At 38.6% G+C, this 12,522-nt stretch overlaps 2 protein-coding genes across 2 annotated transcripts; one reads left to right on the top strand and one right to left on the bottom strand.

The window, feature by feature from the left end:
• Window positions 1–919: 919 nt before the first annotated feature.
• On the bottom strand, window positions 920–5,187 carry LOC139127282 (uncharacterized). The gene is made up of 2 exons (XM_070693196.1): window positions 5,045–5,187; window positions 920–4,189 (listed from the first exon to the last, which is right to left on the bottom strand). The coding sequence occupies exon 2, from the start codon at window positions 4,158–4,160 to the stop codon at window positions 3,711–3,713; it is 450 nt and encodes a 149-aa protein (XP_070549297.1). The 5' UTR covers window positions 4,161–4,189; window positions 5,045–5,187; the 3' UTR covers window positions 920–3,710.
• Window positions 5,188–5,219: 32 nt separating this feature from the next.
• LOC139127284 (transmembrane protein 218-like) lies at window positions 5,220–12,504 on the top strand. Its single transcript, XM_070693197.1, has 3 exons — window positions 5,220–5,762; window positions 8,811–8,913; window positions 10,262–12,504. The coding sequence occupies exons 1-3, from the start codon at window positions 5,656–5,658 to the stop codon at window positions 10,397–10,399; spliced, it is 348 nt and encodes a 115-aa protein (XP_070549298.1). The 5' UTR covers window positions 5,220–5,655; the 3' UTR covers window positions 10,400–12,504.
• Window positions 12,505–12,522: the final 18 nt, after the last annotated feature.

The following is a 12,522-nucleotide window of genomic DNA, read 5'->3' as shown; positions in this document are numbered from 1 at the left end:
TTGTTTTATGTTACAAATACCTGTCGAGTGAGGGCGTTTGAAACGCTTCTGAAGCGGCTCAGTCTGTCCACACAGCGATTTGCGGATAGAGTTAATCCCTACAACGGCTCTGGTCGGGCCGACTAAACCGTCTCAAATCTGAAACGCTTCAGAACCATTTCGGAGTGTCCACACATAATTTCTGTGTCAGTATTGGCCCAGAACCGTTTCAGAGACGTTTCAATGGCCTGTGTATGAACGGCATACAACATTGTTGCCTTGAGCATGATTTTGACCCATTCAGTAGAAGATCTTGAGTTTTGACACCAGTGTAGTTGTGCCTAGACTTTTGACCCCTAATAAATTTTACGGAAAATTGCAGTTTGTGATTTGTAACAGATTTTACACGTTCAGGGTAGAAACATACCCAATAGGGAGGGGGTGGGGGCCTTTGAAGCAGCCTCCATATCCCTTTGCACTGATTAAATGCTGGAATGGAAGAGAGTTTTTCGGTGCTTCTGAAACAAAAACCATGAACTGTTTAAAGTTTCCTGATAAACTGTTGGTCAGGGCTTGGGCTGAAGAAAATGAAAAAAAAAAAATTAAAAAGCTGCATCACTTTAGCCAAATTTTTGTGGGCTTACTGATAGCATTTCTACCATGTATGCTACAATCGGACTGAAATCAGATGTATCAACAAAGATGGCATCGGCATCCTCATGACTTAAACAGTAACAAGCCAAGAAAAAGTTGAAATATTGCCATTTCTACATCTGATGGAATGTTGTGCTTTACAGCCCACAAGATTTGGGAATTCTTGGCCACAGTTATTTGAAAAATCACAAGGATAGCTTTCATGTTGTACAGCAATATGGAAAGAAAAGTACTTCTAGTTAAAAAACGAAATATAGACACACAGAAAAAAGATGACAATGTCACATTCATATAAATCTGTCGTTTATTCACAGAGGCAGTAGAATCTTTATAATAACAGATTTTCTCAGGTCACTTAATTTACAAGAAGTTTCTTGAACTACCTACGACTTTAAAGTACTTAATTGCAAATTTTTTGCACAGGAAAGTACTACTGTAAAGTAAAACAAGACAAAAATATTATCCAACACACAAAATAGAAGAAAAATCATATCAAATCACTGACATATGAACTTATACAAAATGTCTTCAATCTGAGGATGGAGGTGATATTTGGTGTATGTCTCATGTCAAAAATTTCTCTTACTTGTTTGCTACAACTTCCTTATGATCCTTCAAAAAGGTCAACATTTACAGTTGAAAACAATTGCTCCAGACCAACATGGAGGTGCCAGCGTTTCCAGAATGTTCTCAAAATAGAAAACTACTTTGATTTAAATATTGCCAATAACTGAAGATACAGCTACATGTTTTATGCATTCAATTTTTTTAGCATTTCAGGACAGAACAGTCTGAACACACCTTACCAAATTTTACCATCAATTTCTATTCCTTAAAAACTATCTACTGTTGATTGACCAATCAGAGTGCTCAATTCAGGGTGTTTTATTTACTCGTAAAGCCTTGGTCACCAAATTCCAGAAACAAATGACAGCGCCGTAGTAAAGTACTGTCCAATCAAAAGTGAACATGTCATATTCTGTAGACATCTGGTACGTTTTAATATTCAAATTTGGTAACACAGCGGAAACCAGCTGCAACACAAAATCTGCTGTGCCCTAGGGCATTTATATAATGTGCCCTAGGGCATTTATAGGATGTTCCATTACATTGGAAGGCTATTTCACAAATAAAAGTTTTAATTCATATCCTAAACATGTTACATTGACAAAGGGGACGGTTGACATAAACACATTGAAAAGGAAAATATATCAGTTAGGGGCGATAGTTTTTAAGTCGGATAAAACCCTCGTACTCGGGCTCTTCTGGTATATGAAGTCCAACCCCACGATAAAATGTCTCGGCCTGCGGCCTCGACATTTTATCGTTGGGTTGGACTTTATATACCAGAAGAGCCCTCGTACTCGGGCTTTACCCTATACTTTGAAACCCCTAAATATCCTCTACGATGATTCAAACCTAGAAGTAATACCACCAAAAACGTGAAGGGCTACAACCAGAAAGAAGTTCTCTCAATGGAAAAACATGTTTGAAAAAGTCAGAGCGATAAAGGACCTCATTGCTCTAACCTCATAACATTATTTCTATCACTGACATACGAACATTTAATAATGGCTCTTTGAGACCAACTCTAGACTACTGCTTTTGGACACATATAAGCAATCCGTAAGTTTATTTTATTAACCGTCGGTTTAATGCACAAATATTTTGTAATTTTTCTTTCAATACTTGAAAAAATTAGTAATTCCTGACACCCAAGGGGAAAGTGATTTGAAAAATTTAAAACAATGCTTAGTGAGGTGACAATAATATAAGAAGTAAAAATACTAGCTCTCCATTGCTTGCCAATTCACAACAGAAAGCATGTATTTGTTTTGAGACCTTTTCATCAGAACACTATTGTTTGTCAGCATTATAGCAATGGATAGTAAAGACCCTAATCTTCTCTCGGGCACTTTGATGGATGTTTGTCCATCATTTCTGAATTGGAGTCTTTTACAGTAATAAATGTAAGTCAGATTGGAAAGGGCTTTCCCTAGTTATACTATCCCTATCCTGCTGAAAAGAAAAGGAGAACCATTTCTCCCTGAGACAGAGAAGTCGAACGGCATTTGCTTTCCTGAATACAGCAAAACTTGCGTACACTGAACACTAAAGGGCAGGGACTGAGAAAACTTCGGTTTACAGAGGTGTTTGGTTTATAGAGGTTCCTTAAATAAGCATGACATTCTATGTCGAAGGGACTAGAAAAAGTGTTCAGTATAAACAGGTTTCCAGTTAAGACAGGGTTTGGTTTAGACAGGTTTCACTCTATATGGAAATAATGTTCACACGCAGAACCATGTCTGCAATTACTGAGATCCCCATTGCAAGTATGTAAGTCCAAGCCACCCCATTATGTGGACAAATTTGAATTGACCCTATGTTTTCAAAGGCAAAATCACTTTCTCCCTTGTTTGCAGATTCATATCTCCTCCTCTAACACTAAAACAAATTGTTTTTGACCCTTGGTGAAAGGTTTACAAAAGTTTCACAAGCAATATATATGTTAGAGATTGTTCAGCACAGAGACTGGGAATATTATGTTGCTCACAACACATTGAAATTTGGAGATCAATACCTCAGCCCTGATACCATGGTCAGAATCAAAGGCTAACATGGTCTGAAATACATTTATTAGAAGTCTTTTGTCAGGTCAGAAAATTTCTAAGGTCATGTATGTATCCACATAAGGCGACACCTACTTAAATTGAATCAGGAACTTGTTAATTGAGGGCGCTGTTTTTGAGGTTCATGTCATGTACATTTTTTTACGGAAAAAGCATGAGACTTCTCGACTTTTATTTGAATGCTCACATTGTAGATTTTCAAATTTTAGACCGCCACTCTCTCAATATCTGAAAAACCTATTGCATGATTTAAACATTGGGTTTTACACAACACGTACATTAAAAGGACTAATTAACACTTTTTTGTACATTTGTGAAGGAATGTAATAAAGTGTGACCATACATTTGCTGTGGTTTCCTCAATTGCCCATTCCAGGAGCATACGGAGTTCACTAAAAGAAAAAACTAACTCTATTTTATTACAAGTCACTCTCTGTTCATCCACTATCATGAAGACAGCTGTTTCTTTCTGTTTGCTATTGCCGCAGCCAATCTCGCTTTCTCATTGTCGGCCTCCTTCTTCTTGGCCAGGTTTTCCATCCGTCTCTTCTCACGCATCTTCTGTGCCATCAGTTTCCTGTCCTCCGCTGTCTTTGTCTTGGGTGCATTGTCCGAAGTCTGAGGCACAGCGTTTGAAGTGTGTGCATTAGGCATAGTGTTATCATTAGGTCCAGCACCCTTCATAGCTTTGAAATTGCTTCTCTGTTCATTTCCAGCGTCAAGCTTTCTCTTTCTCTTCTTGACTTTGACTATTGGGAATGGCGTCGTCAGTGGCGGTTCATTCCTATCGTCGGCAGTTTCAATGGCTTCCTTGTACTCCTGGTTTTTCTCCGGATCGTATCTGTCTTCCACCGGGAAGAGTTTCTCATAGTGCTCGACATGTTCAGGTTCATTCATCTTCTGGGAGGAATAATCAAAATCTAACACTGCAAGAGAAAATCAATATTGAAAACAATTTTTTCATCCGTGATACAAGCAGTTATTTAGCTACTGTAGTGTAGAATGTGACTTTATGAAACTCCTGTGACAAGTACAATGATTGAATGAAATATTTTTAAGTCACAGTAAATCAAAGTTGCCACAGTTCGGCATATGAACAACCATCAAATGTACAGCCAGATTTCCCTGTAATAATGAACATTGCATGGATTTCTATGTAAAAATAAGGCCTTTATAAAAACTTAATCACATATCTGGCGTGACGACAGACTATAGGTAGTGATATTCAGAGAAAGCATTGTGTTGTCGTATGAAGCTAGCTCAAACGAAAACACAAAAGGTCAAAGGGGAGTTCGTTTGATCAGTTTCATATAACTCATCAGCTGCTAAATCACTTGATGAGGAGTTTCCATTTCATGTACTCGTATTGCAGTTCTATACTAGCCCACACCAGTGTCCCATCAGACGTATATGTCCATGCACTCGATCGACCACATTCTCCATTGCGAAACCTACTGAATCATGTTCATTCCGATTCGTGAACGGTCATGACAGGGACACAAAGTATGGCTGGAGCGGTGTTTGTGACTAAGAACGAAAGATGGGGTGAAGTGACTGAAATCTGCTGTACTCTGAAACGTCGATGGCTGAAATACAGAATATGACATCTGACTTTGTGTGATCCATGGTGTGATGTGACAATACGAACGCACATGGCTTCTCAATGTGCTATTTGTTTTCTTTGTAAACCGTTATAAAACAAGCTCCGATACTTTTCCCACTTGAAATGTAAAAAGGGCGTCACAAAAATATGAGCAAACATGTAGAATAAAACCAATTACCTTCGACATTGACTTGAAACTTTGAAGATTTTGCTGTTGTCCGCAAGGTATTGTTTTTAGGGCTTCCCAGCTGGCTCGAGAACCTTCTCTAACGGAACACGTGATTGGTTATCGACTAAGCTAATGACCTCTGCAGTACCAATAAGCAAACGCATTTCATACAACTAAGGTCGCGTAGAGTGCGCATGTCTGTAGCCACATTCCATGGAGGGCTCCACATTTGAAAACAAGTGAGGAAGAAGTGCAAAGTTCTCAGGAATTATCGCGGCGTCGCCTACTTTAACCACTTGAATCTGACTTCGGATTCGTTCTTAGAAAAATACGCTTCCCCTTTCGTAATCAGTTGCTCTACTTGGATCGAAAACTTCTGACAACCTGGCGTGAGTTTTTGTGAAACAGTTTCACAACTGCATCCGTGCACGACTACAGAGCACAGACGTTCACTGATTTTATATATCGTCAGACCCCAGAACAGAGCTCAGTCATGCCTAGTTGGAGGTAGTGGTTTCGAAGCTTGAAATTAGCTTCCAAGAAGTTTCACCTGCAAGTGTTTGAACACTAGGTATTTGTGACATCGTCGTTTGCAGAGTTGCAGAGCTTGGCAGGTCACTATGGCAACAGTTCTTGGCGTCGGTGTCGGAATTTTCATCCTGGCCTTTATTTGGGCATTAACTTTCCTTTTGTGCCTAGTATTCTCCAGATCTCAAGGAGGACTAAAGTAAGATTTTAATGTTTGCTTTAAAGAAGGAAATAACCTCACTTGTCTTCAGAACAAATTGACATCAGCATTTCATCTTCACGAATCAAATAACCGCTGCACTGAAACAGGATTATCTCTCTATTTCAGCTCCAGTCCCTCCCCCTCCCCCATCTATATCTCCTTCCCCACATTCTCTCTCTCTCTCTCTCTCTCTCTCTCTCTCTCTCTCTCTCTCTCTCTCTCTCTCTCTCTCTCTCTCTCTCTCTCTCTCTCTCTGATGAAAATTAGAGGATATTACACATCTGAAAAATGTATAAAATACCGTGCAACTTGACACATGTATTGTTATCACAGGTCTCACCAGCCCATTTCACAAGTCTATCTCTGCCATCTCAGTCTGGGACCTCTCCTTGGCTATAGTTCCCATAGAAGTGCAGCATATACCATACGGTAACCGGGGAGAGGTCCCGTACTAGTGCTATCTGTGTAAATTACTATCCAGAAGCTTGACCAGGGATATCCCATTCCAGTTGATTTCTTCTTTTTGTCCATATGTGTACACATTTACTGGACTGATTCCCTGTATGTGTTATGTTGATTTCCTATAAGCTGTTATATTGACCTGACTTGAAGTTACCTTTATGGCGCTATACCTTCTTCAAGCGCACATGTTTTAATCTCATCTGTGCTGTAATGTTTCAACAAAACTATCTCTTTATTTACATCTTATTGCACCTTGTTTTATTATGATTACTTCATTATTTTTTTTTCACACTGTTTTCATTTGACCTCAACTGTTCTTTCCCATAGCCATCAAACTGCATAGTAGCATTGTGTGAAATTTCCATGTTTGTCATTTTTTTCCATTTCTCTTTCATTTGCCTTTGTTTGTTCTTCTCATTCTACTTTCTAAGAATTAATGAGCTTATCTATTTGACTCGGGAGTGTCTTTGGTAAGTTACCTACGCATGGAACGGTCACACTGCATGGGGATGCACGAACATCTGTCTTGCTGATAATCGCATTTGTAGTAGTGTAGCATTTTAGTAATGTACTGGTCATCAAGTGAGAGAGCTAAGAAAAAAGATTCTGTGGCTTTGATTTCAGTGGGATGTGTCCCAACTCACAAATCAGGGGTTGCTGTTTCAGTATGCATCCGATTAAAATTTTACATTTTTGTACATATTCAAATATAGCAGCAATCCTGTAACCTGTGGTTTTCCTCTGTGTATTTCTAATAAGAAGAAAAATGTTTTTCTCTTCCAAAGAAATATGTCATAAAACCCACAGGCTACATTTACGCCATGGTAAACACTTTACAAATCTTTATGTACTTAAAATGTACCTCTAATACACTGCAAATCTGTTGATCATGAAAATTGAACTCTGTGTAGTAACTGCATGCCCCATCACAGTGTCTGCAAAATTGACTGATGTCAAGGCTTACGATGTTCCTCCAGTGGTTACCATTTCTCTCCTGTGATCAAGTGTGCTTCAACAAGACTTTACAAATCTATGATTGCCAGTTGATTACCTTCCATTTGACCAGTGCATAAATGCTGCATGTCATGATGTAGATTAATGTAGATGATTACAATGAATGGTGATTAATAAGAATGTAAAGGTGTTTACCATCATTTGGTATTGTTTCGATATCAGACAAAAATACTGGATGTATTCCTATGACAGCAATTTTCATAGTTTAGTCGTTAATGTCATGTACATCTGATAGGCCGCAGATAAACCAAAGTGTGTTAAAAGTAGGAGTAAAAACAACTAACAGGCTTGCTGTCAGAAAATAATGGTCTGTACTTGTTAAATTTGAGTCAATTTTGGTGTATTTAACCCTTGTCCTGCCAAGATGATATGCCACCATCAGGTCAAATCGGTTCAACCCTGTGACACATAGCATGTCCCATAGACAAAGGCTTGGACATTTGAAGATGCCTGAAAACATAGATACTGTGTGATTTTTAATTTTATTGACTAAAGGTACGATAACATGCCATGCCAAGAAGGTGAAAATAGCACTATTTACTGACCTGGCAGATGGAACATGGTGGCAGGATAAGGGTGAAATACGATGGTTTCAATCAGGTTCGAGCTCACTGACATTTTAAGAGCAAATCAAGTTACTGCCTGTTGCTATGCAGTAGTTATCTCAACACTAACTGAATTACTAAATGATGTTAAGTCCCCGTCCTTTAGTTTTGGAGTTGGATTTTGTAAGTGTATTTGTGAAGGTTTGAAATTCTAGATGCATTGTTGTAAGCAATTACATGACAGGACAGCAGCAACTGATACTCTGATAGTTGTAAAAATCATATACAAACTTCTTTACAAACCATCACAAAATACTGATTGTCAAAAAATAATGTTATTCAATGATATTTCCACAGCTCCTGTCCTTTGGAGCTCTATCCTCTGACATAAGTCTTTGTCAACACTCTCGATTTGAAAGACGCTTAAAAACTACTTCACTACTTTCAGAGAGAATTTACATCCTCCTCAATGACATCACTCAAAGCACCGCTGAGCATTGTTTAGCTTTGGATATTATGGACTATATATGAATTTGTTGATAGTGAGATGGCTAGACAGGTAGATCAATAGATAATAAAGGCTTTGTTGTGTCACTAAAAGCCACAATATTTTTGAATGCTGAATAGTTAGTTCAGCAATTTTGGGATCACAGGCAAAATGTGAAACTTATCTCCTAGTTTTTATCTGTCTGAAGTAGTTGATGAACTGCTGAAAGAATGGTCAATGGTTTGTGCCAAACATCCTACGTATATTCAATAGAGTAGGTGTACCTATATATTGTTGAGAGACATTTTAGGGGGTGTTAATAGTACCTTCCAGAAAGTATTGTTACTCTACTTACATGTGGTAGCAAAGAATAAATAAGTAAAAAATAGCGTCCATACTTTATTAAAGGACCCTTAATTTCTGATAGTACTAATCCAGTTCACCACCAAATACTCTATGCATTTTCCGCTACAAATGCTGGGTTCATTTTGCATTTAACATGGTATTTACAAATGTTTTGTACTGTCACTTTCACAGGAATGCAGTGATTGGTATTTTTCTTGGCGCCCTAGCCATCACACTCATACTGGTTTTCTTTCCCAGAGAAGATCCCTCAGCTGCCAAGGAAGTTGACTTCACAGTGAGTCTTAGTTTACATTACACATTATATATTATAGCCCAAACATGGGACTGTGTGCCCGAGGGTAAGTGACCATTTGCCCGACGTAAGGAGGGCAAATTGTCTCCTGCCCCAAGGGTACATAGTCCCTTGTTTGGGCTATAATATTTTTATGACATGCCTCTCTTACACAGTTTTCACTCAAAATATTTAGGTTTATTAGCAAATGATAATCAAATGCTTTATTTCCATCTTAGATGAAAATCCGTTAAAAATGGAACCATTTTCTTCATCGAATGGCGCAATGATATATTTAAACTACTGTTATGCAGTTTGTCATTTTTTTTTGCAAAATTTTCCCAAAACCGGATTTCCTATGCAAAACATGAAATTTCAACATTTTTACATCAAAAAGTTGTCAAGTTGAAAATAGTTCCGGTTCACTTTCAGTCCAACGATGACTATGTGGCCTGCAATATCATCGACGAATTACCATTGAATCCTATGGAGCGCAATATGTTCAATATACGAGGCATGTGATAAAGTATTGTTTGTAACATTTAAGCCATGGGACAAGTTTTTCAGTCTCTAATTGATGGAAGTCAGATTTTTTTCATTTCTTCAAGGGGAAGGGTCATTTGCGTTTTCTATGTTGTACAATATCTTCCCAAAAACCATCCTTGAATGATTAAAAATGTTGATTCTGGCATGGTTTGATAGTTTTTGCAAAATTTTGTTGTCGTGACACTGAGCCTTGCAACTTCTGAGAGAGCAGCTGTGGCCGATTTCTTAAATATTGTGCTTCACCAGCATATTTCCACCAATCACAGCGATCGTTTCATGGTTTTCTTTAAAGAAGTCAATGCTGTCTGTAAAGGCGGTTGAAGGTGTATGCAGGATATTTCAATGTTTTCATAACATATCTGATTTCTCTAGTAGTGATACAAAATTAGCCAATATGCCAATTTGGGTTGACTTTGCCCTCATTGGAAAAGTTTGTAGACACACCTGTGGAGCAAGTGATGTTTCTACCATCTTATTGATTCTGTTGATTTCTGCAATCCAAAAAAGCTTTTCAGGATGGTCAAGGATTTTTACTCCAAATTACAAAGGAGAATGGCTTAAAGGGTTAAGTTTGCTTGAGGAGAATGTGAGCAGAACATTCAAACTTTCTGCTTCCAGGCATGTGTGTACATTTAGGCCGTAGACTTTGGAAGTCAAACAGAGATAATCACAAAACAAGCATCGAGATTGAAACCTCAATTTTGGACTCTTATTATAAACAATAAACCTTGACTGTTGCAAACGAGTTTGAAGGAGTTTTTCAACACCGTCAACTGTCACGGATTTTGTTTGTATTTATTTGCAGATATACGATCACACACTGATTGGAAGGACAGTACTGGTATCATTCATGGGATTGTTCGTGTTGGTTGGTGTTGTCCTGGTCTTCATCTTCCATTGGATGGATCCTATGCTGGCTAAACCAATCAAGAGAAGGTACTAGGTATTCCTGGCCTTTCTAGGAACGCTGGATGGATCCAGTCCTGATTAAACCATGGATCCAGTCCTGATTAAACCAATAGAGAGAAGATTACTTATCACTGTCTCTGTGGAAATACATGTAGGATTTGTTGCTGTGCCGAACAAATCATGAGACATTGGATCAATGCATTTCTTCCTGGGTACAAGCAAATGACCTTGCCTGTTGGGTACTCTAGTGTTTTTGATTCTGACATTGAACTTCCATGCAATCTGCAAAATTGATGCAAGTGTCTAGCTAGACTTTCACACAGCTCACACTGTACTCAATGAGTTTCTAATCTTTGCCCTACACTGATGTGTCCTCAATGGTCTGGCTCTGGACATCACTAGGGCCAGTGTCCTCAATGGTCTGGCTCTGGACAGTCCCAAGGGCCAGTGTCTCAATGGTCTGGCTCTGGACAGTCCCAAGGGCCAGTGCCCTCAATGGTCTGGCTCTGGACAGTCACAAGGGTCAGTGTCCTCAATGGTCTGGCTCTGGACAGTCCCAAGGGCCAGTGCCCTCAATGGTCTGGCTCTGGACAGTCACAAGGGTCAGTGTCCTCAATGGTCTGGCTCTGGACATCACTAGGGCCAGTGTCCTCAATGGTCTGGCTCTGGACAGTCCCAAGGGCCAGTGCATTGAGATACTAGGATAATCTGCCAAGCCCAGCTATTATTAGTCAGATACACTGAGCCGAGGGCAGCAGTAAGCCATACTGTGTACAAGCCAGGGAGTTGCAATATTGTCAAGACTATTGAGAAAGCTTATAATATGAGGAAGTATTCACTGGCTTGAATGGTTCCCTGAACAACATGAATCTGTCCCATAGCCCAGATTGGATACACGTACCGTGTACCTTATACCATGCTGACTTTGTTCAATGTAGATTCCAGTTATGATGACATCACAGATCAGTGTATCTTTGAGCTCTCATGTGAATTGTGAGATATAATGGGCACTAAAGAGACCATCTTTACTTGCCAAAGTTTCTTGTCCGGGCAGCTTGATGCTCCCCGAAATCAGATAGTGGGAGACTGTATTCGATCTACTGGACCCGTGCGAGCGGACAATGAAAAGAGACTTTCCACAATACTTGGTATAGATACACCCTCCAGAGAAAAGAGTGTCTATTGTATAGATTGATCTACCGGTATGAATCCTGGTATGAGTAGCAGAATTCATTCCTGCTGTGTGTATACTGATCTTTGTTATCTTTACAATTTGTTAAGATTTTGAGTCATATCTCATGCACATTGCAACCTGGCATGTATTTTGATACTCAGAATCCATTTGGGTTATGTTATGTGGCAATTATTTAATGTAGCATGCTGCACGCAATTCATTTTTCTTCTAAATTGTAGGGTACAGCATCCGATTTTATAGCCTGGCTCGTTTTGAATTTTGTATTACGATGCATGCCTTGTGCATGGTGATGGCTCAATTTAAGGGGATGAAAGTCAACTTTCTGTCAAAAAAATGAATGACGTATTTTTATCTTGTGACTTAAAGATTCCATGCTTGGTGAAAATTTGGAACACCAAAAATGGAAGTCTGAAGTCTGTGCGGTAATATGTTTGTCAAATTTTCATCCAGAGCAGATCAAAATGAAATTGTATAAGACTTTCTGGCTTATTTTCCATTTGCTCTTAGTATGAGGGTTGTAACATATGAATCACTTTACTCTTGCATATGCAAATGTAATTTATTCACCAAAATGATTTCAAAATCAAGGGCTCGTTTGTATTCTGTTGGGACCACAAACTACTTGAGATTTAAAAGTCAGCTAAATTTGTTGTGTTTATCTTAGCAGCTGTCAGATACCCTTTCAAAAAAATTCATTGATCAATGCTAGTTACCTCCTGTGGACAAAAAAATTTCTCTTTTGTAAATCTCTCTTTTCCTTAATTTGTGTAAATTCAGTTTTTCAATCTGTTTTAAATTCAATTTCCTATCAAGTGTTCATTGTCTGTGAATGAAATGTTTGTGTAATGATGGGGTTGCATTCAGTAAGTTATGAGGGGGAAAGTATTTGTAAATTTGTAAAATAAAAGTATTGTACAGGTGAATAAACTTTTGTAACATTTTAACCAGAGTCTGCTGTGTTC

This window comes from Ptychodera flava, unplaced genomic scaffold (genome assembly GCF_041260155.1).
Source record: "Ptychodera flava strain L36383 unplaced genomic scaffold, AS_Pfla_20210202 Scaffold_30__1_contigs__length_3116999_pilon, whole genome shotgun sequence".
In the NCBI taxonomy this organism is placed as follows: domain Eukaryota; kingdom Metazoa; phylum Hemichordata; class Enteropneusta; family Ptychoderidae; genus Ptychodera; species Ptychodera flava.
This window is presented reverse-complemented; position numbering and strand designations above follow the sequence as displayed.